Here is a 27492-nt window from a genome sequence, read left to right on the forward strand (position 1 = left end):
CTACTCTTCTCTCAGAGGCAAAACCAAACATGATACTAGGAATTCACTTGTTTAAATTATCACATGTGCAGGGGCACGATTCAAATCATGTTAACAGCACAAGTGCAGGTTAAATCTTCATACAATTTCCCAATTTCAAATGGCCTGGGGGGATTGCTGTTTGCCACAATGCTCAGTGGCATTGTGATATTTAAAGTGTTTTTCTTTCTTTTTCAGGTAAAGAAGGCTTTCTTTGCCCTGGTGGCAAATGGTGTTCGAGCGGCTCCACTGTGGGAGAGTAAAAAACAAAGTTTCGTAGGTAGGATGATGTGTATCTGTTCACATAGACTATAGATGATCATAGATAATTTTGTAAGGAAAGAATCTCAGTATTACTGTGGAATGTGATGTCACAGTTCTTTTGCTTCTTCCTTTAAACTTTTAATTTTTACTTGTAACAGTGAGTCTAGATCAGAGTTTTATAGCACAGAGGGACCTTAACATAGTATGGTGGGTTGGTTGGCTGCGTGTTTGGTTTCTATTACTGAAACTTTAAGGAATTAGGATGCTTAATGGGAAAAACATTCCGATTCCAAGAGACCAGCTTCACCTTTTTTATGAGTCAACCCTGTGAAAAGTTGAAACATATTTCAGATTCCTAGACATGAACAGCAATATCTTGGATATCTAGGAGTTACTTTGCCTAAAAGAACTAAATAAGCAGTGTCCATTACAAGCCCATAGGCTTATTTTTGCTCACTTGGCTGTTTTCAGACCTCTTTCTGGGTCCCACATCCATGGTAAATATGCAAAATCTAATCTTCTTTCTGTATCCGGTCTTTCTTAACAAGAAGCAATATGCTGCCGTTCTCACTCCATTTAAAGGCTTGGCTGTGTCCAATTATCTTTAATCCAGCAGCCCTCTGGGCTTCAGTTTCTTGAGACATACAGTACTTCTGATTAAAGAGCTCCCTTGTATACATACCAATAGACTAGCACTAAAATCCATGCCCTGGGCTTGCTGCTTTCATGCATGGAGGGGTGAAATTACATAGTTTACGAAAAGATACCAGCATGTTTTATGGAGCTAGAAACTCCCTCTTGCATCTTAAGCCAGGATTTGGGAAATCTCAGGTACCGAGTTGGCATGGCACCTAGAAATTTCATTGTAGTTTCTGTTATTTTTGCCAAATGCAAACTCTTTGTCTCATAGCTTGTCTGCTGCTACTCCAGCCAAACAGTTTTTAATCACGTTACCTGGCTGTAATCGGGGGGGGGGGGGGGCTCTGGTGACTTTGGAAACGGCCCTATTCTAATGTTTGGGAGTGGGGTGATATTCATTACATGAAAAGGCATAGTGTAACACTTGTATGGAAGCTGGAGGTCTCCTACTTGACTTACATTTCTGCAGTCGTTCAAAAGTGGGTTAGCCTTTTCGTGGTTACAAAATGACAGCCAGGGATTCCACTGAATTCATTTTTTCAAGTGTGTGTGTGCCATCAAGTCACAGCTGATTTATGGCGACCCCATAGGGTTTTCACGGCAAGAGACGTTCAGAGGTGGTTTGCCATTGCTTGCCTCCATGTGGGCTGAGAGAGTTCTGAGAGAACTGTGACTGGCCCAAGGTAATCCAGCAGGCTTCATGCGGAGAAGTGGGTGTCAAGAAGTTGAGGTCCCTCAATTTCTTGGGTTTTATTATTTCCTTGGTTCAGGCCTGGAGGCCTATGAGTTTTGTGCTATTGGGATGTTAGAACAGCAAAATAGTTCCATTTTGAAAGCTGCTTCTGGGGAGGGAACAAGATAGGCAACCAGCTGCTTCTTGTTAAACCTTTCTCTCCCCTTTCTGGAATGCAAGGCCGTGTGTTGCCACTGTAACTAATCGGTCAGCCACTATCTTAATGTTTGTGACGACATCCAGGTGCAGGGAGTTCTGCAGGCTTCACCACCTGAATGTGTCAATGAATGAGTCAGCATTCTGACCAAGCAATTAATTAACAGCTAATTACTTTCGTTTTCTCAGTTGACCTCTATGAGCTCATGCCATTGAGAAAACGAATATAAGAACAGACCAGTCCTGAGCAAATCATGCACGCTTTGGGGTACAGCAGGAGAGCTGTGCTGGCGGCATCAGAACCCATTTGATTTTAGCCCTTGAGGGGGAAACTCTGGTCAAGCTGACCTTTTGGAGAAACCTTTGGACAACCTTTTGAAACTCTTGTATGCTGAAAGAACTCTTGAAACTGGTAACTATTGGAACATTGCTTTTGAGAAGCCTTGCCAAATCTCTTGAATATTAGAAACTGAAATATTGTATGAGTTAGCTATGCTGAATCATTTTGTTATTTTCTTGCTTAAAACTTCATGAAACCCTTTTTCTTTGCTGTAACCAGCATAAATCTTATAAAATAAATCATTAGCCTTTTAATTGACTGCGTCTATGACTCTGGGATTCCAAGCCTAAATCTAAGTGCCTTGTGTGTGTATGAGTGTGAAACCACCTACCAAAAACCTAAGACAGTTTTGGGAAGTGTGAACAGTCCTGGCTAGGTCTCAGCCTGGCAGGAAAAATGTCACACTGAATTTGGAGCTTGGCAGGGGTTACTCTGGACCTCTTGCCTGGAGGCTTAACTTTTGGTCCAGAGTTGGTGGCAGCTACTCATTGGACTTGGGGCGAAAGCCTGGAGTTCAATGTTTTGTTTTTTGGGAAACTTTTGACCAAACCAAAGCAGCCCAACTAGTGGAGGCCGGTTGGAGCTCTTTGACAGTGGGGAATCAAACCCAGTTCTCCAGATTAGAGTCTGTCGCTTTTAACCACTACTCTACACTGGCTCACACAGGAAACTATGAAAAGACATAAGAATTAGATTTTGTGGAAGCAGTAATAGGAAAAGATAATTAAAATGCAAAACCCTAGAGATTGAAATGTCCCTGGCTCCTAGATCCAAAGCAAGTTTGCAAAGGCTCTGTTAAGGATGCTTAAGATAAAATGGCAAATCATGATTTAGAGCTATGTGGACCAACTTGCACAGATCTTGCTTTCCTATACCCTCTTTTCGCATGGAATTAATTCTTGCTTTAAAAGCGAAGTAACTAATTATCTTGCTGTGTGTGAAGGGATTGAGGAGCAGGGTTCAGGGAACCCAAAGTTCCTTCAAGGCTCCTTCACATAGCAGTAAGCCATGGTTTAACCCTGAATTTAGACTGTAGATGAGAGGTTGTAGTTCTGAAGTTCTTCATAGAACTTAACAAAAATGGAGCTCTGCACTGCATCCACATATGTATGTAAATAATATTTCTTCTTTTTGAAATGCTTTTTCTAACCATCTACTTTGTTTTTGTTACAGGAATGTTAACTATTACAGATTTCATTAATATACTGCATAGATACTATAAGTCTCCAATGGTAGGTACCATCTCCTAATTATAATTGTCATTTAAGAGACACTGTGCCTAAAATGTTAACATTCAAACTTGTGTAACAGTGGAGATTGAATGGAAGAAGAAATACTGTTTTTTTGAGAGAATGACTCTGCTGATAAGATACTGGGTTGGTGCATTGCAAATCAAGCTTCTTAGAACTTTTTGTGTAGAACTTTTGGTGTAAAAATCATGAGTGAGTTTGGTTTATTCTGACTTCTCCTTGATTACTGCATTTCCTACTCTTCCATTTTTGGGGTGGGAAACAGGGAACAAGGATTCTTTGTGGTCATTGTTGTCCCACTTACGGTTTCTGCATATGAGCTTCATTGTTGTGATTGTTGTAGCTCTGTAATGATGTGGCTGATTTTTTCTGGGATAGTTGGTACATTCATGAGATGTGATCATATGACAGATACAGCATGGATAATTGCATACTTTATGTGGGCAATATGCACAATGGAAAAAGAGCTAATATGGCAAAGCAGAGAAAGTGCTTGATTTGGACTGTGTGTGCGCATGTGTGTGTAAAGTGCTATCAAGTCACATCTATCTTATGATGACCCCTGGTGGGGATTTCAAGGCAAGAGACATTCAAAAGTGGTTTGCCATTGCTTGCCTCCTTGTCACGCCCCTGGTATTCCTTTGAGATTTCCCATCCAAATACTTGCCAGGGTCAAGGCAGAGAGAGTGTGACTGGCCCAAGATCACCCAGTACGTTTCCATGGCAGAGTGGGAATTCAAACCTGGGTTTCCCATGTCCTAGTACGACATCTTAACCACTACACCATGCTGGCTTTCTTGGACGGTTAATAGCTTGGTTCAAATACTAGCTAAGCTATGAAGATAACCGGCTGATGTTGAGGGAATTTGATATATGTGATGATGTTGGATCCATCAGCAGCCATTAGTAGTACAGCCCAAACAAAGGCATACTAATGAGAAATAGACCAGAGTTGCCTACAGGTAGTAATCTGTGTAGTACTCTATTGGTGTAGTACTCTACTAATAGTAATCAGGGAATGGTGGCTGTTGCCAGTATAGTAATGCCAGCCTGTGCATTTGTGATGTTGTGTTAATGTAGCAGTTTTACCCAATCTGATACAGTGATTCATTGGAACCAGCTAGTAAAATAGCTCTTCCACCAGTCTAGTTTCTTATTGGTAGCACATACAACCCCCTTTACCCCAGTTTCTGTTCAATGCTCGATATTTTGCCCCATCTGTCTCTACTGTAGTAATCTTCTACTTGATTAGGGGAGATATCAGCAAGTCCTGTGAGATACATTCTATCACTTTCTAAAAGAATGGCAACAATTAGGAAATTGAATATATATGAATAGCATTGAGTTCTAAGAGCTGCTATATAAAAGTACTGATTAGCACAGCTGGGCTCTAAATCAGTTGTAGTGGGGAAAACGAGAATTTATTTTTATTTTTGCATAAATTATTTCTAACCATTAATGTGTAGAAAATTAATAACTTTGCTTGGAGTCAGCTACTGGAAGCCGGGATTTTGCTAAGAAGATTTAATGAAGTCTTTTGTTGGTATCTGTCATGGAGTAAATAGGAATTCATTGGCTCAATTCAGATAGTCTTCAAAACCATGAGTTGGAGTGGATTGGGCATGTGCTGTAAACTCTTCCAGCCTCTCTCCCTCTGAGTACCAGGCATGGTGACAAATAGACATTTCCTTTATGCTTCCTTGTACAAGGGGTGTTGGGTCAAATTCTACTGCAATGTTTCTCAAGTCGGGGGAAAAGGAGTGATGTGCCACTTTGAGATGTCCTTGTTTAGTGGTAGAGCACATATTTTGCATGCAGCAGCTTCCATTCTCAATCCCAGGCATCTCCATTTGAAGGATTTAAGGCAGCAGGAAATTCCTTTCTCTGCTAGAGTTTTAGATCATCAACCCATCACCCCTGCATTTGCTGCCATAAGGGCTTGTTTTATTTATTTATACCCACACACACACATGCATATGCACTTTGTAATAAAATATATTTCATTGTTGGATTTTATTTCACCCAGTTTTTTGGGTATCCAAGCAACTTCCCTCTTACAGTGCAGTAAAACTATGGATAATGCTGGGAAGGGAGGAGGTAAATTGCTTTGGCGGTATGAGGAAGAACAGAAATGGAGTGCCGTTCACAGTTTTGCAAGACATGATTTGTATGGAGCCAGGGGACCATTGTGGTCTTCATCTCCTTCAAATAATTAGGATATTCCTATTTATATGGCAATAAAATCCTATTGTGTTGATGGCTGTGGGAGATTTATACACATAGTGAAAGGTTACAAATGTTTTCCAGCTTTGCTTTTGCTGTAAGAGTTCCATTCCTTTTTAGTCCATCATGAGGAGAGTTATATTGCTAAGAGAAGCACTCATATTTTGGAGTCAAATGTTATAGCATTCATGCCCAGGGCTTTATGTACAAAGTTAAAGTGGTTCTCCCCCCCCCATTGCTGCAAACATTCCAGTCATTTCTCAAAGCATTACTGCTGCAGTAGAGTCGATAGGTCCAACAATACCAAAAATGGTGCATGGCCCATAATCATGGTAGTTATATTCTGCCTCTGTCCTTTTAAAAAATGTAGTGGAATTAAAGGGGCTGCATCTGTGGCCTCGAAAAGATTTCTGACCCTTCAACTAGGCAGAAAAAGTGAAGTGTGCCTCTTGCTGCTTACAGGTGTCAGAACAGTTTCTGTCAATTTTAGAGCCAGATCCAAAAGGTAAAAGTTAAAGAATTATATAAAGGCCAGCATATAAAGTATGTAAAACATAGCAACAAAATGGCAAAATCTTCTGCAAAGACTTCTGTATGGTCACTAAGGCCGCCCACCACATTTTATTACAGTTGTATGAATGGTAACCAGAAAGTTTTCTTGCTCCCCCCCCCCCCGGTTAAAACAACTGAAATCTCCCCCTTTTTTCTTCCTGAAAATTTAATTTAATTGAAGGCTTATTTTGAAACCACATATGGGAAGGGTCAGGGGCCCCCCATGGAAGTGCCCACTACCCTTTGTCAAAATTCCAAATGTTCCTGAAGGTTGAGGGCCTCTAGTATCATATACTAGATTCACCAGTGGACTTCTTCCCTCCCCCTGGATTCTACGACAAATGTAATTTATACTGCCTTGGCCATGTGACATTGGATATATGTAGATATGCTAAAGCAAATATGTGGTCCTGAGGATTGGGGGTGGGGAGGGTTGCACTACATACAAGTGGTGTTCCAGTATTTATTTACTTCATTTATACCCTGCCCTTCTTCCCAATGGGGACCCAGAGCAGCTTACATCGTTCTCCTTTACTCCATTTTACAACAACCCTGTGAAGCTGGTTAGGCTGAGAGTATGTGACTGGGCCAGGGTCACCCAGTAAGCTTCCATGGTAGAGCAGGGATCCCATCCCAGGTCTCCCAGATCCTAGTACAAAACTCTAGTCACTGCACTGCCCTGTTGAAAGATTGAAATGTCTGTTGGAGTCTGGAGCAGCTACAACCTTAGCCAGAGCACATCATATGCTGTCTGTTGAAGCTCTCCTTTTGACAGCTCAATAAATAAGCTTTGTGAGCCCTATGCAGTCATTTTTAGAGAAAACTGATCTGTTTTTAAATTAATCTTCATGAACACGCCTGCTTAGTAACTACCGCTGTTCAACCAAATGTGGCGTTTAATCAGTATGGGATTAAAACAAATTTCATTTTCAAAACATACAGCTCTGACATTTGCTTTTCCTCAATACGGTACTACAAATTGATATTCCCTTTCCACCATCTTCAGATGTAACATGTTTGCAGCACAGCATAAGCAAACGGGTCCAATAATTAATTTCAGTAGCTCTGAGCTGGAGTCCAGCGCATGGAAAGCTGCATGTAAAAACAGAGGTTTTTTGTTTACTTCCAGTTTTTCAGCCTTTCCCAAAGGAAACTCAGTCGTTCTAAGAAAAATAGTTTTAAAATCCTGGTTTGTAGATTCTATGGGTTGAACCCTGCAGATCTGTTCTGCTAATGCCAGTGTAAGGATCCTTCCCTAGACACAAGAGACTTTCGCACCAGAAACCATAGTTAGCAGAACCAAGGAATGGGAACTAATCCCTGTGTCTCAATCCTAAACATATATATTTAAAGATAGATCTTACTGATTTTATTAGAAATGAAAGATGCTAAATATGAGAGCTTTAGACGTCTTCTTTCATTGCAGGTACAAATCTATGAATTAGAGGAGCACAAGATTGAAACGTGGAGGGGTAAGTATGCTTTGTAAATATTTAGCAGGAGTGCAATTCACAGAACTTGCTGTGCAGCCCCTGAACTGCGGTGTCCTTGCTGTGTTAACCAAAGGGATGGAACGCACTAGTATGTTTGCTAGAGGATGTTCCACCTGCTCTTGCAGTTGGAAACAACGAAACCGAGACACCTTGTTCTAGACCGGGAACCGTGACTACCTTGACTAGTCCCAGCAATAGCTGGAGTGGTGGTTGCTAGCTGCTCCAGTTATGCCCGGAGATTGGAGCAGTTGGCCTGCCTGCAGTGGAACTGAGAAGAGTCATATTGGTATAGCAAGGCAGAATCATGGATCAGACATATAGCTATAAAAATAACTTTCCCTGGGGAAGCAAATGTGTGTAAAACAAAGCTTTGTTCTCTACCTTAACTGCATATTGGAACTTCTAGAGAAGCAATAATTCTAAGTTTTATTTCCACTGAGACTGCAGATTCACCCTCAAATTTATACTATTACTTGCATTTTTAGTGCAATGTTTTCTTCTAACAAATTGGAAAATCCCACTGAAATCAATGGGATATTAATACTCAAAACACCTTTATTTGGTCAGTTTTAATGAAAGTTTGTAATACTGTTAACTTTTATCATTTTTTAAAAAAAAAGAAAACATCACCTATGATGATAACATCAAGATTGTTGCAGTATCATGTACAATTACATTTTTGGAAAAGTAGAGAAAGTAGATGGGTATTTCCTTCTAGAAATATAACTTAAAGCCATTGGTGGCATTTCACCAAACTAAATCTAAAATACTGAATGGATCACAGTAGTTTCTCAAATTCCCTTTCTGCCTTTTCTTCTATCCGGGTCAGTTCTCAAGAAATAACAATTACATGAAAATGCAAGCTCAACAGAAAATAATCTGTACAGAGTTGTGCCCAAAGGACATTCTCTGAATTGCTGGAGGAGACCTGAAATCTATTCATGCTTGTAGGCGTATCTGAAGACACCATTGCTTTTTGAACTGGTGCTCATTTACTTCAAACATTGAATTCCCCCCCATGTGCAATCCTTGTGTTTGCCCCTTCATTATGATTATTTGCATTATTGTACTGACACCTAGTGGTTATTGTTGCATGTGAAACATGTCCTCCTTGCTTAAATTTGGCAGCTTTTATATATTTTATCCCCATTTTTGTACAGTTCTCACTGGCTATCACTGTAAGAATGTTCCCTTTGTCCTCATAATGATGATTTATCTATCTTTGTATTAAAGTGCTTGTTTCCTTATGCAGAAATGTTTATGATAGTGTTGACTTTGTTTTTAATTATGCAGAGCTTTATTTGCAAGAAACCTTTAAGCCTTTAGTGAATATTTCACCGGATGCAAGGTGAGCTCTGGTTTTCTAATTCTGACTGGTTTAATGTAAATTATAACAATGTACCCATCACAAAACTGCAAGGGATATTTTGAGACAGCACAAAATATAGATTTGTTAGCTAACATTTGTTCTCCAGCACCCAATGGGATTATTTTTGGCTTCTATTTGGATCCTCTCTCTGCTTTTAACTTCCAAAAAGTAATTTCTTGTTTCCTAATTACACATGAAGTGCTGGGTCAGTGTGCATTTCCTCTCCTGCCCTGATTTTACACAGACGTTTTTCTGTATGCACGTTTCCTGTTTGATTTGGGTCAGACGTTCACATGACAACCTGAGTAATAGTTTTTCTGTATGGACAATGGTTATAAAGTTTTAGGGATTTTTAATTAGCTGTCATTTCTCTATGTAGGGCCTTCAGTTCAGCGCAGAGGATCTAACTAGATGAGAATTGGTATAACCATAATCAGATCCTCCCAGTTTTTTTTAAAATAGAAATAGCCACACAGGAGCCTAATTCAGACTGGGACCACATAGGAGGAAGAGGGGGGTGTATGCCTTCTGACACCTCTTATAGTTTTGCTGATTGAAACCAACCAACCATGGCACCCCACATGCTGCTATTAGGATTGGAAAGAAAAAGACAAGTCACCTGTGTTTTGTACATGTATTATCCTTCAAAGGCTAATAAGCGTGTAGTGGGGGGGGGCAAATTGGGCTAGCAAAGCCACACAGAGGCAAAATAATTCACACACACACTCACACAACACTATCCAGGCTGAATTGGAGCTCTCATATAGCAGCTATGTTTTATTTTAAAATTGTGGGTCTTGCAGCATCTCACCTAGCTAGGGCATGAGTCACGTTGCAGTGAGGTAGGTTTTTATTGATGGGTATGCAATGAAAGGAAAATCACTTGAGGCTTGACTATTATACATTTTTCCAAACAAAACTCAACAAAAATGACAAAGTGCTTTTTATTTTTGTGAAGAAATTTGATTGCTTTGCTAACAGGATTTGATGTGATGTTGATTATTCAATTAAGTGTGCTGTTGGCAGTGTCAACAACTGTGAAATGAAATCATACATTCTGTTTACAACTTCGTCTAGAATGATGTGTTTAAAAGGATTAAGCTGTTGGCCTTGTGTATTTTGGGGGAAGATGGTATCTGTGTATAAGTGGTTGTAAATTAGATTATACTAATAGTTGCAATAATTTTCTCTTCAGCCTTTTTGATGCTGTGTATTCACTGATCAAAAACAAAATCCACAGATTGCCAGTTATTGACCCTGTGAGTGGAAATGCACTTTATATACTTACCCATAAAAGAATCCTCAAGTTCCTCCAGCTTTTTGTAAGTAAATTAAGACTTTTCTTCAGTACTGCCTGAATTTAGGGATGCTAGTCAAATTTTATTACTCTTAATATGGTAAATTCTCTGCTTAGAAGCATATGTGCTCACAAAATAGACCCATGGCAAAAGTGCTAACTAGGCAAAAAGTGCTGTGGTTTGAATTTTAATGTCTGAAACACCTTTGAGATGTGATCTGTCAGATTTGAGAACACTCACCGTAATCTTAGTCATATTAGAATGCTTTGTTAGAAACATGGAGGCTTGGTAAGGAAATCAGTTAGCAATGATTTGTTAGAGCATTGTATGAATAATACCATCTAATGCCATCTTTATAATATAATAATAAAAGAATAAGCCTGTCAAACAAGTTTTAAACAATTTCTTCTAGGTGTCAGAAATGCCAAAGCCCGCCTTTATGAAGAAAAATCTGGATGAGCTTGGGATCGGAACTTACCACAACATCGCCTTTATACACCCAGACACTCCTATCATTAAAGCCTTGAATATATTTGTAGATAGAAGGATATCGGCTCTACCTGTGGTGGATGAGTCAGGTGTGTATTATGAAGTATAATGGCAGCAGAGGGCTTGTTTTGCTGTTTGTTAGCTGGTACTGTTGGCATTTAAATGTCCTCTTATGAAACTAGAATAAGATATGAGAGAAACCTGCTGCAATATGCTGCCATCATAAGTGCAGAAGGACTCTCTGATTATCATCTCACTTGAATATAATGACATTCACCTCAGCCCCATAGTATAGAAGGAAATTGTTGGTGGGCATAGTAGATGTGCTTGTTTTGTTTGTTTCTTTGTTAGTTTTGCAGGAATAAATTCAGCTATCCCTCTTCTTCCCATTATCATTTAAAGCTGAAAGTACGCTTGCACATTTTTCTCGAGTGTAATTGACCTTACTTACTAAGATCATATTTTTTAGAATCTAGCAGTATCAACACTTCTGTATTCAGCCAGGCATACTTTCAGTTCATTTTATCAGGAGCTGACAGAGCATAGTAGCTGTGATTTGGGAAATCCCTTGTTCAAATCTCACCTTTGCCATAAACTCACTTGGGTGGGCTGAGGCAAGCCAGTTTTTTTCAGTTTCTATCCCCATCTGCAATGCAGGGTAATAATATCACAGCCCTCTAAGTTAAGTAAAGTATTATAGCAAGATAATGTGGACGACGTGCTTTAAATACTGATAACCTATATAAATGCTTAGTACTAGTAATATGATTTCTCCAGATTTGTATCCTGATTTGCACAGTCACCTTTCATGCCAAAGTTCAGTTTTTGACTTGGTATTTTTTTTCTCTCTCCTTGCATAATAGGTGCCCATGCAAAACAGTGGCTGCCTCCAACCGCAAATTTATTAAATTTCTAATCCGTCCTTCCCGGCCAGGGCACTGTTTGACCCAACAAATGTTTCTAGTAGTACTCCCAGAACTGCCATGCCACCAAATAGCAGCCCTAGAGACTATATGCATAATGGAGGATAGCCGTCCTAGGGAGAAAATAGCAAATGCCACATACTTCGTTGTGTTACAGAGGAGCCGGCTAATAAGAAGTATAGCACATGCATGCGGAAAATGAGGTGGCTTACTCAAGACTCACAAAAGGAATTTTTTTCCATTCAAGTTTTGCGAGAGAGTCTGTCTTGTCATATCTACCAGGCAGAGTTTAGTGTGGTAGTTCCTTCAGTACCAAGATATCAACAAATGATTTGTTACTTCATTCTTAATTATTGTTCAGTTTTATAGTAATGTACTGAAATGTCAATATGTCATCTTTTCTATTTTTAGGAAAAGTTGTAGATATTTATTCCAAATTTGATGTAATAGTAAGTATCTTTTAAAAAATTAATTACGTTGTGCCAATGATGTCTTCCTTAAAGCTGTATACATTAAAATATCTCACTTCACTTGCCACCATTTTTATTCAGAAGCAGTACTTTTTAGATCATAATGTCCTTGCAAACTTATGAAGATCAGTAATGGTGGGTAAACTTTCCTGAAAGGCTGCTTGCCCACTGCTCCTGATTTTTTTTCCTTCCGAACTATGAAGCCACAGAAAAGTATTGGGTGTGCTCTGAGGCCTGCCTTTCACTCACAAGTGGCAGGATGTGAAGTGCTGTCAAAGTAGGGCAATGAAACATGAGAATTTATTCTAGGGCTGTACATATATAGGATAAGACCAAAAGTCTTGCAGAGGTAGCTGGTAGTGGAAGGAAAGACTTGGAATGCTTTATTTCTGTGCCATGAATATATCTCGGGAGGGACGGCAGCATGGTATAGGCTGATCTCATCAGATCTTGGAAGCTAAGGAGCATCCTATTGGTTTACGTTCAACTTCTCTCCTCTTGCACAGGCATCTCCTCGATCCCCCTCCCTCTTCAACTTTGGAATTAATTATGGCTAGGGTTATGTCTGTGTTCCAGTTAATGGCCAGCTACACTTTGCAGCCGTGGTTAGTTAGTAGACAGGAGTTCGCACATTTTAGTCTGGGCTAGTTATGGCTACTGAAAACTGAAAGGAAGAGTACTTGCAAGAGAATAGAGATGAAGGAATGAGCAAGCCCATGGGGCATTTATTTATTTTCTTAAACTTGGTTTGATCAAGCAGAGGAATGTTTGCATTGGCCAAATCGAAAGAGGTATATTATTCCTTCTAGCGCAGGGGCATGTTTGGCCAGAATGTTATATGTGTGTAACGTCACTGCTGTATAGATCACAATGGGTAGCCATGTTTGTCTGTAGCTGTAGAAAAGAGCAAGAGTCCAGTAGCATCTTAAAGATTAACCAAATTTCTGGTAGGGTATGAGCTTTCATGAGTCACAGCTCACGTCTTCAGATACAGCTAGAAAGTGAGTCCATCTATCGTTAACTCACGTTCTAGCTGTATTTGAAGTGAGCTGTGACGCACGAAAGCTCATATCCTTCCAGAAATTTGGCTAGTTTTTAAGGTGCTACTGGACTCTTGCTCTTGTCACTGCTGTATGTACGTACAGTTGCTTCTCTGAATTGCAAAGCTGAAAACCTATGATGTTCCATTTCACAAAGAACACAACTTGGATCATATTTTTGGTGTAAGATGATAAATAACCATGTTGAGAATGTAACCATTGGAATTTATCTTAAACACTTTTCCCCCCAGAATCTTGCTGCTGAAAAAACATATAATAACTTAGATATCACAGTGACAAAAGCTCTTCAACACCGCTCTCAGTATTTTGAAGGTGTTGTGAAGTGCAGTAAGCTGGAAACACTGGAGACCATTGTGGACCGGATAGTGAAAGCTGAGGTGAGATTTCTTTGACCACAAAAAGTTTGACTAGCATCACTAACCAGGATTCTAACCACGTATAAAAGCGTTCTTCCAAGATGTAGTAAAAGGTGCATTTAAACATATAGCCAGTCATAACTGAGCAACAAGCACAAGGGCTCCGCTTTACTTTTTAGATGTTGCCATTTCTTAATTGTATTCACATATATAATTGTTACTCTGTCGTTTTTGGAGCATGGCATGGGGGTGAGACAAGGGAAATGGCATCGTAGTGGGTGGAGTCTGCGAAAATGTGCTACTTTCTGTCCACACAGCAAAAAGATCTTACAGAATCAAGTTTGGGAAATATCACAGAAAAGCGGCGAGCAGGGGGTGGGGAGGACAAGTAGTGGACCACGTCATATGGATGCTCCCAAAAGCAGCACAGCTGAAATGAAGCCAAGGGAGAGCAAAATATAGTTGCAGAAGAAGTCTCTATCTGCTCTCTGGTAACCTGGGGATAGGGCAGTGGCGTACTACCCAGAGGCTTTCCCTATTTGCTTCTGTTTGATAGGAGCAGGAATAGGAGGGAGCGGAGAGTGTCCAGGGACTAGCTCAACCTGACACTAGCCAGGAAGTCTCTGGGGGGGAAATTTCGCTTCCCCACCACACAATGGGTAGCCTGCCTGCGGCACAAGAATTGGTGACACTCTTGAGCATGAGTGGAAGGACACATTGGCCTGACTATGGCATAGAATGGAACATTGGACTTATTGTGAAGATTCCTTTCTCTTAAGAGGAGAAATGCGCTCTAGATTGGGTACTGTCATACCACAGTCAATCATGATCAGTGCCAGTCCAGTTTTTTTTTAGGTTGTCCACTGCTTATATCTATTGCTTCAACTTATACTTGTCTCTGTTGCCTGAGACCATACTTCTTGTGCATTCCTTTATTCTTCTGTGCACTATGTTCTGTTCGTGGGTACCTCCTTCTGCCGAGTCACTGTTAATTTCGGTAAGGCGCTGTCTGTGACGAGGTACGGAAGTCTCTGAACTGAGGATGGTGGGAAGTCCCTTCCCACAGGAGACAGAAGGAATGGCCTGCTTCCTGCCTCTAAGGATTATGGGTAGGAGAGTACCCAGTTGTGTTCTCCTCTCCAAGTGAAAATTGGGCCTTTACCTCACCTCTCATTGCTGCATTATTGCTTCTCCCCAGCTCAGTCAGCTAGCAACAGACTTATATCATACCTGTGAAGGGTTGCATATTTGCTAGAGAGCTGCTACAACATTGCTGACTAATTGTTTGGGCTTGGCTTGTTGTGCTCTTGCCAAAATGGATGGTTACTGGGCTATACAGCAAACCATTTTGAAATTCAAAAGTACAGTTGTTCAAACTGCCAAATATATCCAAAGTAGCTCCCTGTTAGAATGAAGGCCAATTATGTAATTGGGTTATTCTAATTATAAATGTGTTGATGATTTGCAAAACAAGTACTCTTGCGCTTCACTTTATAATAAAGTTATATTTGTTGGCTTTGCTCTTGTGTTCTTTGTCTGGTTGTGGAACAAAACTAGACCTTCCATTATTCATGGACAAGCCCACATAAAGAAAGAATCTTAAATGCACAATACACAGTGAGGGGTTGTAGGACTGCTCACCTTGCTGCAGTTCTGGTGGGCATATTGGTATAAAACTAAAATTGACCAGGTGGACTGGAATTGGCAGGATTGAAAAATGGCACCTACTGTCTTCAAAACTTGTTGAGATCTCCTTTGTATCTCACATTAATTTTGATATCAATGTGGGTTGTTCTTTTGTCTCTTTGGAGCCAAATAATAAGTAGTCATTGACTCTCATATATCCAGGGGTGAGGATCCCTCAAAAACAAGGGGTCTCCAACTTTTTTGAGCCTACGGGCGCCTTTGGAATTCTGACACGGCGTGGGCGCAACAACAAAATGGCTGCCAGTTAAGAGGCAGAGCCAGCCACAACATTATTGCCACAGCTTAACTGTGGTAACACAGTGCAGATCCTTGTGCTGTGTTGGCAGCTGCTGCCAAAGCAACATTTAAAAAAAAAAATCTGCACAGCTAATCAGAAGCCTTGCCAGGCAAAAGTCCTATCTGGCCCTGGCCACTTCCTAAAAACACTTGGTGAGCACCAGAAAAGGTGTTGGCGGGTGCCATGGTGCCCACGGGTACCACATTGGGGACTCTTGCTCTAAATACTGCATGCTTCTGCGTGTTAACATCTGGGTGTGGGTTTGTTATGCTTTGCAGGAAATGAAATAATTTCTTAATAGTTTTTCTTTCTTGATTTTAGGTTCATCGATTGGTGGTAGTAAATGAAGCAGATAGTATTGTTGGTATCATCTCCCTCTCTGACATCCTACAAGCATTAGTGCTTACGCCAGCAGGTATGGATGCTGTAGTCAGAACATTATTTGAATTTTATCATAGCATGCCAAATTTGCAGCCCTTATCTATTTATTTGTACTTAAGGGATTCCCAAATGGCTCACAGCAGTTCCCTTTTTAAATCCTCCTACAAACCCGAGAGGCAGGTTAGGTCAGGGGTCTGCAAACTGCGGCTCCTGAGCCACATGCGGCTCTTTGGCCCGTTGAGTGCGGCTCTCCGAACTTGGTTCAGAGCCCCTGCTTTTGCGCCGGCAGCCGGGCTGCGGAGCCGGCGCACCTGAGAGAGAACGAGCAGGCGAGCGGGCGCGCTGTCTCTCTCCCCCCCCCGCCGTGGAGAATGGCCAGGTCCCCCTTTCCCTTGCCCTCAATGGTTGGGAGGCTAAAGCCTCCCCTCCCCTCTAGCCGCATGATTGCTGGGCGGGCAGCTCGGCGGTTCCTGTCCCCCCCCCCCCCGCCTATCAGCTGTTGGGCGGGCTTCCTTTGGTAGACCTGGCCTCCGTCTGAGTCCCATTGGGAGGCCATGTCTACCCACTGGCTTTCTTGGCGGTAGACCTGGACTCCGAGGAGGGGAAAAAGTCCCCCTTCAGAGGCCAGGTCTACCAATTGGCTTCTATGGGCCTCCGGAGGCCAGGTCTACTGCCAAGAAAGCCAATGGGTAGACCTGGCCTCCCAATGGGACTCAGACGGAGGCCAAGTCTACCAATAGGCTTTTACGCCGGTAGACCAGGCCTCCAGACGAGGACTCCAGCCAGGGGAGGGGGAAATGGCAGGGACTTACAATTTAATTTTTATCAATAAATAAGATCACTATTAAGTATGATACCAAGTTTTATTCAGTGTACCTATAGTTTAATTAAGACTTAAAACTTTAATTAAAGTTTATTAAGTTAATAAACAATGTACCTACCTATATAGTTTAAGTTTAAGAAATTTGGCTCTCAAAAGAAATCTCAATCGTTGTACTGTTGATACTTGGCTCTTTTGACTAATGAGTTTGCCGACCCTTGGGTTAGGTGAAGAAGGGAGTGCCTCATGTTTTATACCTTTATTTGGGGCCTAAATCTAGAAGCCCCCAACCTTAATCCAGTACTCTAACCACTAGTTCATCGGCGTGTCTTCTGTGCAGTCCCGCATGGGACTGCGCAGGCCGGCCACAGAGGAATTCTTGTAATCTTCTAGAAGCTTCAGAGCGCTCCCCTTGCCTGGAGCTGAGCACGGGCTCTTTTCCCGCCCAAACAGTCCCATGACGAGGTGGGGGGGGAACACTCCTCCCTCAGTTGTCTTTTCGCCACTGTGGAGGGAGGACCTGCTTCGATGAGCGCTGATGAAATTACCTCAGATCTCTTCAGCCATTGTAGGGGAGCTTTCTCTTCTACGATGGCTTTATTTTAAAAGTGTACAAACTGGACAGAAAATGGCAAAAAAAGTCAAAGTTTTTCCTGTCATCTACCTTCACCAATTTTTGATGCTGATATTGCTTTGCCAAAGGCTCACTTAACGGACTTCATGATTCAACATGGTGTCTCCCATGTCCACACGCAATACTTGTGTCAACTGCATACACTGAAAGCTTATCTTGACTCTGTATTTATTTTTCGCTCCCACCAGTAAAGAGTGATTTTAACCAGTTCTCCCTTCTGACTGTAGACGCCACATATCACACATGCCCCCCTGTGGTGGGAGGTGCCGTGGCTCCAGTGGTACAGCATCTGTTTGGCATGCAGAAGGTCCCAGGTTCAATGCCAGGCATCTCCACTTAAAAGGACCAGGTAGGAGGTGATGTGAAAGACCCCTGCCTGAGACCCTGGAGAGCCGCTTGTCAGCCCTTGGCCCACAGAACCAGAAATCACCACAAAGTCGTATAGAGTCCAAACAGATGGATTTTACTGATCAAATAGGCATACAGTGCAAACGAATAAAATGACAGCTATGAAAGGCTCACTAGCTGGGAGATATTATAAGGCAGCAAAGGCGGGAGATTACACGCAGGAATACAGTTTCCCAGGAGCTGAGTTCCCAGGCTTAGGCTTAGGCATGCGACCTTGGAGGGCAGACAATACAGCACAGAGACAGAGGCAATAACGAAACCGAGATAGCAGCCTGACATTCTGCTCCCCTCAAGGCCCCCTCCCAGTTCGCAAGGGGGCTGGCCTGTTCGGGTAAGCAATGTGAAAGGCGTCGACGAGGTCGGGGGCGGAGACATCCCGTGCGCGCACCCATTCGTCATAGGCAGGGGGGAAATGTTTCCAACGAACTAGATACTGGAGAGTACCATGGTGAATACGGGAGTCAAGGATTTTGGAGACTTCGAAGTGTTCTTCCCCCCCCACCATGATGGGTTGCGCAGGCGGTGGGTCCGGATGCCACCGTGGAGAAGCAACATGGGGTTTGAGGAGGCTTATGTGGAAAACAGGATGCACACGCCTCAAAGATTTGGGGAGAGCCAGTTCCACTGTGACAGGGTTTATGACCCGGGTAATGGGGAAAGGGCCAATGAATTTGGCGCTGAGTTTATGGCACGGTTGGGTGGACCGGAGGTTTTTGGTGGAAAGGTAAACCAAAGCACCCACTTGCAGATCACCCCCGGGGGAGCGATGTTTGTCAGCTTGCGCTTTGTATTTACGTTTGGCCCGGTCGAGGTTGCTAACGAGCCAGGGCCAAGTGGTACGGAGGGCGTGTGCCCAGGAGGCAATGTCGGGGTTCCCCTCCCCCTCTACATCATCTGTAGGAACGATGGGACTGAAATCTTGTCCATACACAGCGAAAAACGGGCTAAAACCTGTGGATTGATGCATGGCATTATTGTAGGCATATTCTGCTAAAGGTAACAGTTCTACCCAGTTATCCTGGTGGTAGTTAACATAACAACGCAAATAACATTCGAGTACAGCATTGACACGTTCAGTTTGACCATCAGTTTGAGGATGGTATGCACTAGACATTCCCTGTTCCACCCCCACCAACTTGAGGAAAGCTTTCCAAAACTTAGAAACGAAACCACTTCCGCGGTCACAAATTATTTTACGCGGAAACGAATGTAAACGAAATATATGCGTTACGAAGAGGCGGGCCAGTTTCTGAGCAGAGGGGATCCCTGCACATGGAATCAAATGTATTTGCTTAGAAAACAAATCAGTAACAACCCACAACACAGTTTTACCCCCACTGAGAGGGAGATCAGTCATGAAGTCCATAGCAATCACTTCCCAAGGTCTGCTGGGCGTTTCAAGAGGTTGTAGCAATCCCGGGGGTTTGCCCTGCGATCGTTTCGCAGCGGCACAAACGGGACAGCTGCGGATGAAGGAGTCAATGTCGGAACGCATTCCCCCCCACCAGAACTGTCTGCGCAATAAGTGAAGGGTCTTCAGAAACCCAAAGTGCCCAGCTGTTTTGGCTCCATGAGCTAAATGTAAAACGTCCTTCCGGAGAGCTTTGGGTACATACAATTTTGAGTCTTTGTACCAGGACCCCCCTTGTTCCAAAACACCAGGAGGTAGGGTATGAGCGGAACGTTCTAAAAGGCACTGGTCCCGAAGGACCGTCAAAAAGGATTCGGAGATGGGGAGCTTGGAGGGAGCCCCCCCGTCGGTCCCGGAGATTTGAGAAATAGTTATAGGGTTATTGCTTACGTGCGGCGGCGCGCAGACTGCAGGCGGCTGAGCGGTCGGAGGGGTAGGAGGGGCGGGAACTCCGGTCTGTTGTGGTGGCGGCTGGGCAGCCGGTTGGGCTGGCGGAGCTTGCGAGTTAGGGAAGGTGTGTTGATGCTGGGATCGGGTTTGCACAGCTAGCATAGGTAGGGCCCCACGTTGCATAGGGGTGAACAGAGAGTTGGTGGGTCTTTCGAGTTTTACCGGATATTGTGGTAAACGGGAGAGGGCATCCGCGAGAACGTTCTGCTTCCCAGGGACGTGCTTCAGGGTGAAACGGAACTGAGCAAAGAACTCCGCCCACCGTTGTTGTTTCGCCGATAGTTTATGGGACCCCGTGAGGGCAGCTAGATTTTTGTGATCGGTCCAAACTTCAAAGGGTACTTTAGACCCTTCCAAGAATTGCCGCCATAAAGTCAGTGCATGATGAACTGCAGAGGCCTCTTTCTCCCAGATGGGCCAGTTTAATTGAGCGTGCGCAAATTTTTTTGAAAAGTAAGCGCAAGGGTGAAGAAGACCGTCCGGTCCTTGTTGGAGGAGAGCCCCTCCCATGGCTACATCGGAAGCATCGACTTGTACAATGAACATTTGATTTGGGTCTGGGTGCCGTAGCACCGGCTCCGAAGTGAAGAGGCGTTTGAGGGCCAGAAAGGCGGCTTGGCATTGCTCAGTCCATAGGATTTTTGCGGAGGGCAAGGCAGCCGAGCTTACTTTTCCCTTAGTTTTCAGTAGGTCCGTAATGGGTAGAGCCACTTGGGCGAAGTTAGGGATGAATCCCCGATAGAAGTTTGCAAATCCCAGAAATTGCTGTACTTGCTTACGGTTGGTGGGGGGAGTCCAATCGAGGACGGCTTGGACTTTGGCGGGGTCCATGCGAAGACCTTGGTGGGAGATGATGTATCCCAAAAACGTGAGTTTGCTTTGGTGAAATTCACACTTAGCTAGTTTAGCGAACAGTTGATGGTTACGCAGGCGTTGTAGAACTTCTCTGACCAGAGTCACATGCTCGTCCATAGTTTTCGAATAAATGAGAATGTCATCTAAGTAGACCACCACCCCACGATATAGAAGGTCATGTAGGATTTCATTGATGAGTTGCATGAAGACCCCCGGGGCCCCTTTTAATCCGAACGGCATTACAAGGAATTCATACATTCCGAAACAGCTAGAGAAGGCAGTGAGGTGTTCATCTCCTTCGCGGATACGGACTCGGTAGTAGGCTTCCACCAAGTCTAATTTAGAGAATACACGGCCTTCCTGTAATTGTCCCAAAATATCCGATATTAATGGGATAGGATAGGCGTTGGTCTGGGTAACCGCATTGAGCTTTCTGAAGTCAATGCACAGGCGAAGGTCGCCCTCTTTTTTCCGGACGAAAAACGCGGGGGCCGAGTTTGGGGCATTCGAAGGGCGAATGAACCCTCTGGCGAGGTTTTTGTCCAAAAAGTCCCGGAGGACAGTGCGCTCGGAAGCGCTCATAGGGTAAATCTTACTTTTGGTTAATGTGCAGTCCTTTACTACTTCAATCGCACAGTCTGAGGCCCGGTGGGGGGGTAAGGCATCACATTCCTTAAGGTCGAAGACATCTTCAAAGTCCCGGTATACAGCGGGTAGAGCCGGTGGTACTGGAGCAGTAGAGGTTAACGCTGGAACGGGCGGAAATGGCAGAGCAAAGTTTTGCCGATGCTGGTCGCAGGTGGGACTAGCGAAAGAAATAGTGTTTGTTTCCCAATCAATACTGGGACTATGTCCTTTAATCCAGTTAATTCCCAAGACTACGTCAAATCGGATAGGGGCTATAGTGAAGTCTATTTGTTCCCAGTGGGAACCAATTCCCATTGCCACCCCTATGGTGCGATGATCAACTGGACCCCCCTGGAATTGGCTCCCGTCCATTTGAGCAAATTGGACGGGGGCGGGTAAAGCCTCTGAGTCGGCTCTGAGGGCAGCAAACGTGGCTTCGTTTATGAGAGTGCGACAGCAACCGGAGTCAATTAGTGCTTTGACGGGGATTCGTGGACCTCCGTTAAGTTGTTGTAAAACTGCATCTACGTAGACGGTGGAGTCCACTTCTTTGATTTTGGTAGGAGCATTCGGTTTGATAGGAAGATCCTGAGAGGTCTGTGGAGATGCTCCATTCACCACAGACCGGAGCCGTTTTTTGACAAGTCGAGGGGAGATTCCAGGTTTAAGGCTGGAGAAATCCAAGGGTTTTCCTCATCCGAAGAGGGAAAGCTGTCCCCCAATGGGGCACTTGTAATCCGAGACCCGGCGGGGTCGTTGGAAGCAGGCAGGGAGGCTGGGTCCCCGGCATGGAGTGCAGAGGGTGTGGGCCTTCCCGGAGCTGCGCTGCGGGTGGCCGCGGTGCCTCTGCGTGGTGGACGACCTCGGGCGCGGGTTGTCGTGCTGGGACGAAATAATTCCTGGCGGCGTGGGCAAACGGCTGCAAAGTGGCCCATTTCTCCGCATGTGAGACAGGCACCCCTCTGAAATCGGGCTTCACGTTCCTGGAGCGGACGTGGGGGATTTCGCGGGACGAGCAGTGGTGCCTTGGGTTGAGGCTTTTGGGTGCCCTTCTCCTTGTGTTTTTGACGGACGAGAGAAATAAAGCGGCGGCGGCTTTCCACTTCCTCGGCTAATAGGATCCAGCCTTCGAGGGTATCGGGATCGCCCCGCATGTAAGACCAGTTCAGAATGTCAGGATGCAAGGCTTCCCTGAAATGATGGATTAGGGTGGTCTCGGGCCAACCTACAATTTTACTTGCCAGTCGCTGAAATTCATCGGCAAATTCCCGAACTGTAGCAGAGCCTTGTTTTAATTGTAAAAGTTCCGTTTTGGCTCTTTCTCCCAGGAAGGGGTCCTCAAACCTCCTTCTCAGGGCAGTCATGAAGTTGTTGAGGGAACGAATCGCACGAGAGCGGGTGTCAAACTGGAGAACCATCCAGTCAGCCGCTTTGCCTGTCAGGAGGGAAGCTACGTACCGCACCCGGCTATCTTCCGTGGGGAAAAGTTGACCTTGTTCTCGCATATAACTGTCCACTTGATGCAAGAAACAAGGCAAAGTCTCCAGAGATCCGTCATACGTAGTCCTCAATTTGAGTTGCTTCCAAGGGCCGGGCGCGGGCTGACCCGGTTGCACGGGTGGTCCGGGCGGAGGAGCAACAGGAGCTCCAGGAGGCAAGGGTGGAGCAGGCACATTAGCAGGTGGTTGCACGGGTGGTCGGAGCGGAGGAGCAACAGGAGCTCCAGGAGGTAAGGGTGGAGCAGGCACATTAGCGGGTGGTTGTACGGGTACCGCCTGACCCGGTATCGGAACGGGCTGTCTCTGAGCTATCAGGGTTTGTTGTAATTGCCTGTTCTCGTGAAGCATAAGTTCCATTACTTCTTGGAGTTGATCCACACGGTCGGAGAGCTCCCGATTCTGGGCTCGTAAAAGATGAACCTCCTCACTTGGGCCCCCAGTAAGATGAGGCTTACTGGTTCGGAAGCTCGTGGCCCATTGAGAGCTATCCCCATATAAATCCTCGTCTTCAGACTCATCTGAGTCTCGACGTCGGTCAGCCAAACGGCGTGCGCGTTGGGTCGCACGCGACGGGACAAACGCCGGGGAAAAGGTTAGACCTGATAGTCCCAGTACATAGTCCTTGGGGCGCGTGTCCACGTTCGCCTGATTCCTTGCTGCAGCCGCCCTGGCTGCTTCCGCCGCCTCTCTCTCTCTTGCGACCCTAGCCGCTTCGGCGGCTTGCTGATCCGCAAGAACTTTGGCGTTCTCAAGTCTTAGGGCAGCCTCTGCCGTAATGCGCGGCAAAAGTTCTGTCTCGAGGAGCAAGAGTATGGGGTCAGGTTCCCCGCCCAGCAGAGGTTGTACTCGAACCGCCAGTGCGGATGCCTCGGCTCCAAACGTCGGGGTCAAAACTTGAGCCAAGGTGGCTACCGGGGTGTCCTTTGTACATTCCACAAGGAGAAGAGCGGTGCTAATAGCGACTCGCTTGGCCTCAGCCTGGCAGCTGGCCGCATCCGGGATCAGGGAAAAACCCTCCGGTGGGGCTCCCGCCATGGTAGAAAGAGTTTGTCGAGAAATAAGATTATCCAGAAGTCCAGTTAATATTTGTAAATCCTCAGTCGCCAATCGGGCATCGTCCAGTAATTGATCCAAGTCCTGAAGATCTAAACGAGCATCAGTATCCTCCGATGTTAACATCCAGAGACGTCCTGTAAGAGATTGCCACTGCGCGTGTACCAGTCCCCTCAAGCGGCAAACCTCTCGGTTCGTCCGGAAAAGTTCAGCGATTAAGTCCTGTAACAGAGTAGGGTCCTCTGAGAAGGGCTCCAGGGTAGTAGATCACCTGGAGAGCTGCACAGCTCCCATCCAAGTGGCAGGCGAACCCCCCTGGGCTCCAGCCTGGCTAGGAGAACGGTGAAGATGTAAGATAGCTGTCATAATGTCAGCCCTTGGCCCACAGAACCAGAAATCACCACAAAGTCGTATAGAGTCCAAACAGATGGATTTTACTGATCAAATAGGCATACAGTGCAAACGAATAAAATGACAGCTATGAAAGGCTCACTAGCTGGGAGATATTATAAGGCAGCAAAGGCGGGAGATTACACGCAGGAATACAGTTTCCCAGGAGCTGAGTTCCCAGGCTTAGGCTTAGGCATGCGACCTTGGAGGGCAGACAATACAGCACAGAGACAGAGGCAATAACGAAACCGAGATAGCAGCCTGACACCGCTGCCGGTCTGAGCAGACAGTACTGCCTTTGATGGTCCGAGGGTCTGATTCAGTATGAGGCAGCCTCATGTGTTCATGTGTCTCCCAGAAGCAGAGTGTGCAGGAGCCCCAATGAGCTGCAGAGAAGGGGGAAATTGGACCCCCGCTGCTGGTGGAATTGAGTTATGCAGGTTAGACTCAATCCAATATAGACATAGAGATGAATAAAACTGCTTGGTTCTGCTCCAAAACGTTTTGGCAAGAGCACAGAATGGGTTCCTTCTGCTGTGCCAAACTTGAAAGCTAGTTGTGGAAAGAGGCCTTGACATTAAAAACACATAAGCACAAATTCTTTTTGAGAGTTAGGAAGATTTTAAATAGGAATGAGCCAAGTTGCGCTAGGCTTCTGCCTTGCATGCCTGGATGCCTCTGAGAATACAAGACGGACGCAGGCGAGGTCTGGGGATGTTCCCAGTGTGCCCTAGGCCTGCTTTGTGTACTGCTTCTGTAGTGAAAATAGCACTACATACAGAAACATGTGACTTTCTAAAGTAGTGTAGCCATGAGGAAGAGTCACATCCTTCACCTCTAATCACATCTGAAACAGTATCCAGTGAGTACATGTGACACTTGTACAGTTGCAGTAGCAATGCATGTATGGCAGGAAAAGCAGGGCTACCTAATTTCCCCAGGTATTCAGTACTGGGAAAGTATCTTACAGCGCAATGTATCTTAAAGTCAGAGCCCATCTTGAAGTAAAAAGTATGACTACAATTGGGACACAAGTGTGCAGTTACAGTGCCAGACTAGGTTTGTTCCCGGGCATGCCATAAAAAACAAGGGGCTTGTCTTACATTCATGTACAAGTTACGTTATAAACTGTTCCATCTCTGCAAATCCCAGCTTATTTTAGCAACCTGACAGTTCCTTGTTACCGCAGAGCGTTTATGCTTGCTCGTTTGAGCACCGCTCCTTCGGTAGTGTTAAATGGAAGATACGATAACTTACCTTATTCAGATAGACTTTGTCCAAGTGATCTGAAGAGAGTAGCCACATTTCATATGATGTTGGAATGCCCCCAATACAATTCTTATTGTGATCAATGGATTACCCCTATTTTAATGAAATTACCTGCCACTGTAACAAAAGATAAAATAGTCCCCTTTTTGCTGGTGGATAGAGATCCAAGAACACTGGCGGTGGCCAAGTATCTCTCCACCATATTTTCCTTAAAGAAATAAAGGCTCCCCATTTACTGCTCAAGACCTTTGGGTCATGGGAGCTCAAAAAAAAAAAGGAAAGTTAAACTGTTTTAGTGTGTGATGTTTCTAAGGGGACCCTCATTCATTCAGGGCTGCCTTCCTTTTGACTAAATAAGGTATTGTGCAAAAATCCCCCAATCACTTTCTGTGTTTTCTGCCCTTTGACAGGTGCCAACCAAAAGGAAAATGACACTGAATGATTGCTGTTGAACACAGAAACGTTTGTTGAGGATCTTGAATAAAGTTACTGGGTCATATTTGCCTCAAGAATGCTGATGGGCGGTAGAGAAGAGCAAAACGGTGATGAGAATGTGTGTCTTGGGACTGAGTGATGGGTAACTAGTCTATTATTCCCCAGTGATTGTTGCAGAACAAGCCGCATGACAAAAAAAGCTTACGTATTTAAAAAAAGGCTTGCATTTCAAAATGTTTGCTGAAAGACTTCACACGATGTCCTTCATCTAAAATGCACTGTATCCTGAAACAATACCATTGTTTGTATTTGGTAGACGTCACTGGTCAGCAACAGATCTCTGACATAAGGCAAGTGAATGGCATATTCATATCATAGTGCCTTATGTCAAAAAGCCAACGATATGTCATCACAGTTGCCCATCACGAAGAGGAAGTATTGTGCTGAACAAGACACTGAATTTGAACGTTCAAGTCGCTAAACCTAAAACCAAATCAGTTTCAGTTATCATTAGATTTGTCATAAAACTGTAATTTGAGTATCAGTAGATTACTTTACAACTTTAATGACAACGTGTGTGTTTTCAAATGTTGCATTCTGAACTGAGATGGTTAAAGAAGACTGATCTAAAACCAGCTTTATTTATTTTTATTTTCTTGCAATTTTTTACACATCTTTTTGGTGGATGGCTAAAACTTCACCATATCCATTAATAAAACATTGATTGTTATATAAGAATAGATCTCTCATTACTAAAAATAGAAGGATAAAGTTTTTAGATACACTCAAGGGGACTACACACATACAAGGGTTATTCGAGTATTGCTAGGAACCTTTCCGCTTCTGGAGCCCGAGGATATGGACATGATCATGAGAAAGATGAGACCTACCACATGTGTTCTCGAGCTTTGCCCACTGGGCTGATAAAAGCTGCCAGTTACAGCACTTTACAATTACAACACTTATTTCAGTGTGAGCTTTCATGGGAGAGAGCCAGCACGGTGTAGTGGTTAAGAGCGGCGGACTCTAATCTGGAGAACTGGGTTGGTTTCCCCACTCCTCCACATGAAGCCTGCTGGATGACCTTGGGCCAGTCACAGTTCTCTCCAAACCCTCTCAGCCTCACCTACCTCACAAGGCGCCTGTTGTGGGGAGAGGAAGGGAATGTGATTGTAAGCTGCTTTGAGACTCTTTCAGGTATTTGTTTATTTTGATTTTTGAGCCGTTCTTCCAAACTAGCTCGGGCTCAGAGCAGCTTACAACCATTTAACCATTTTGACAAAGTCCCCCACCAAAGACTGCTAAGCAAACGTCATAGTCATGGGATAAGAGGACAAGTCCTCTTATGGATTGAGAGCTGGCTGAAAAATAGGAAGCAGAGAGTAGGAATCAATGGTCAGTTCTCACAATGGAAGGATGTGAGCAGTGGGGTCCCTCAGGGATCTGTGTTGGGACCGGTGCTTTTCAATCTGTTCATCAATGACCTGGAGTTGGGGTTGAACAGCGAAGTAGCCAAGTTTGCAGATGACACCAAATTATTTAGAGTGGTTAAAACAAAATCAGACTGACGAGCTCCAAAAGGATCTCAACAAACTGGAAGAATGGGCATTAAAATGGCAAATGAGATTCAATGTGAGCAAGT

The 27492-nt window shown here is 44.2% G+C and overlaps 1 protein-coding gene across 4 annotated transcripts in view; it reads left to right on the forward strand.

Annotated features, from left to right (window-relative positions):
- PRKAG2 (protein kinase AMP-activated non-catalytic subunit gamma 2) overlaps positions 1-26588 on the forward strand; it is a 163448-nt gene extending 136860 nt beyond the window's left edge. For all 4 annotated transcript variants that reach the window (XM_056857892.1, XM_056857893.1, XM_056857894.1 and 1 more), the window contains 10 exons: positions 217-298; positions 3324-3382; positions 7602-7647; positions 8962-9016; positions 10233-10359; positions 10748-10913; positions 12159-12196; positions 13509-13655; positions 15940-16033; positions 25826-26588. In XM_056857892.1, coding sequence (XP_056713870.1) covers positions 217-298; positions 3324-3382; positions 7602-7647; positions 8962-9016; positions 10233-10359; positions 10748-10913; positions 12159-12196; positions 13509-13655; positions 15940-16033; positions 25826-25857 — 846 coding nt within the window. In that variant the 3' untranslated portion in view covers positions 25858-26588. The remainder of the gene's footprint in view (positions 1-216; positions 299-3323; positions 3383-7601; positions 7648-8961; positions 9017-10232; positions 10360-10747; positions 10914-12158; positions 12197-13508; positions 13656-15939; positions 16034-25825) is intronic.
- The last annotated feature ends 904 nt before the right edge of the window (positions 26589-27492 follow it).

Source organism: Euleptes europaea, chromosome 11, assembly GCF_029931775.1.
Source record: "Euleptes europaea isolate rEulEur1 chromosome 11, rEulEur1.hap1, whole genome shotgun sequence".
Taxonomy (NCBI): Eukaryota; Metazoa; Chordata; class Lepidosauria; order Squamata; family Sphaerodactylidae; genus Euleptes; species Euleptes europaea.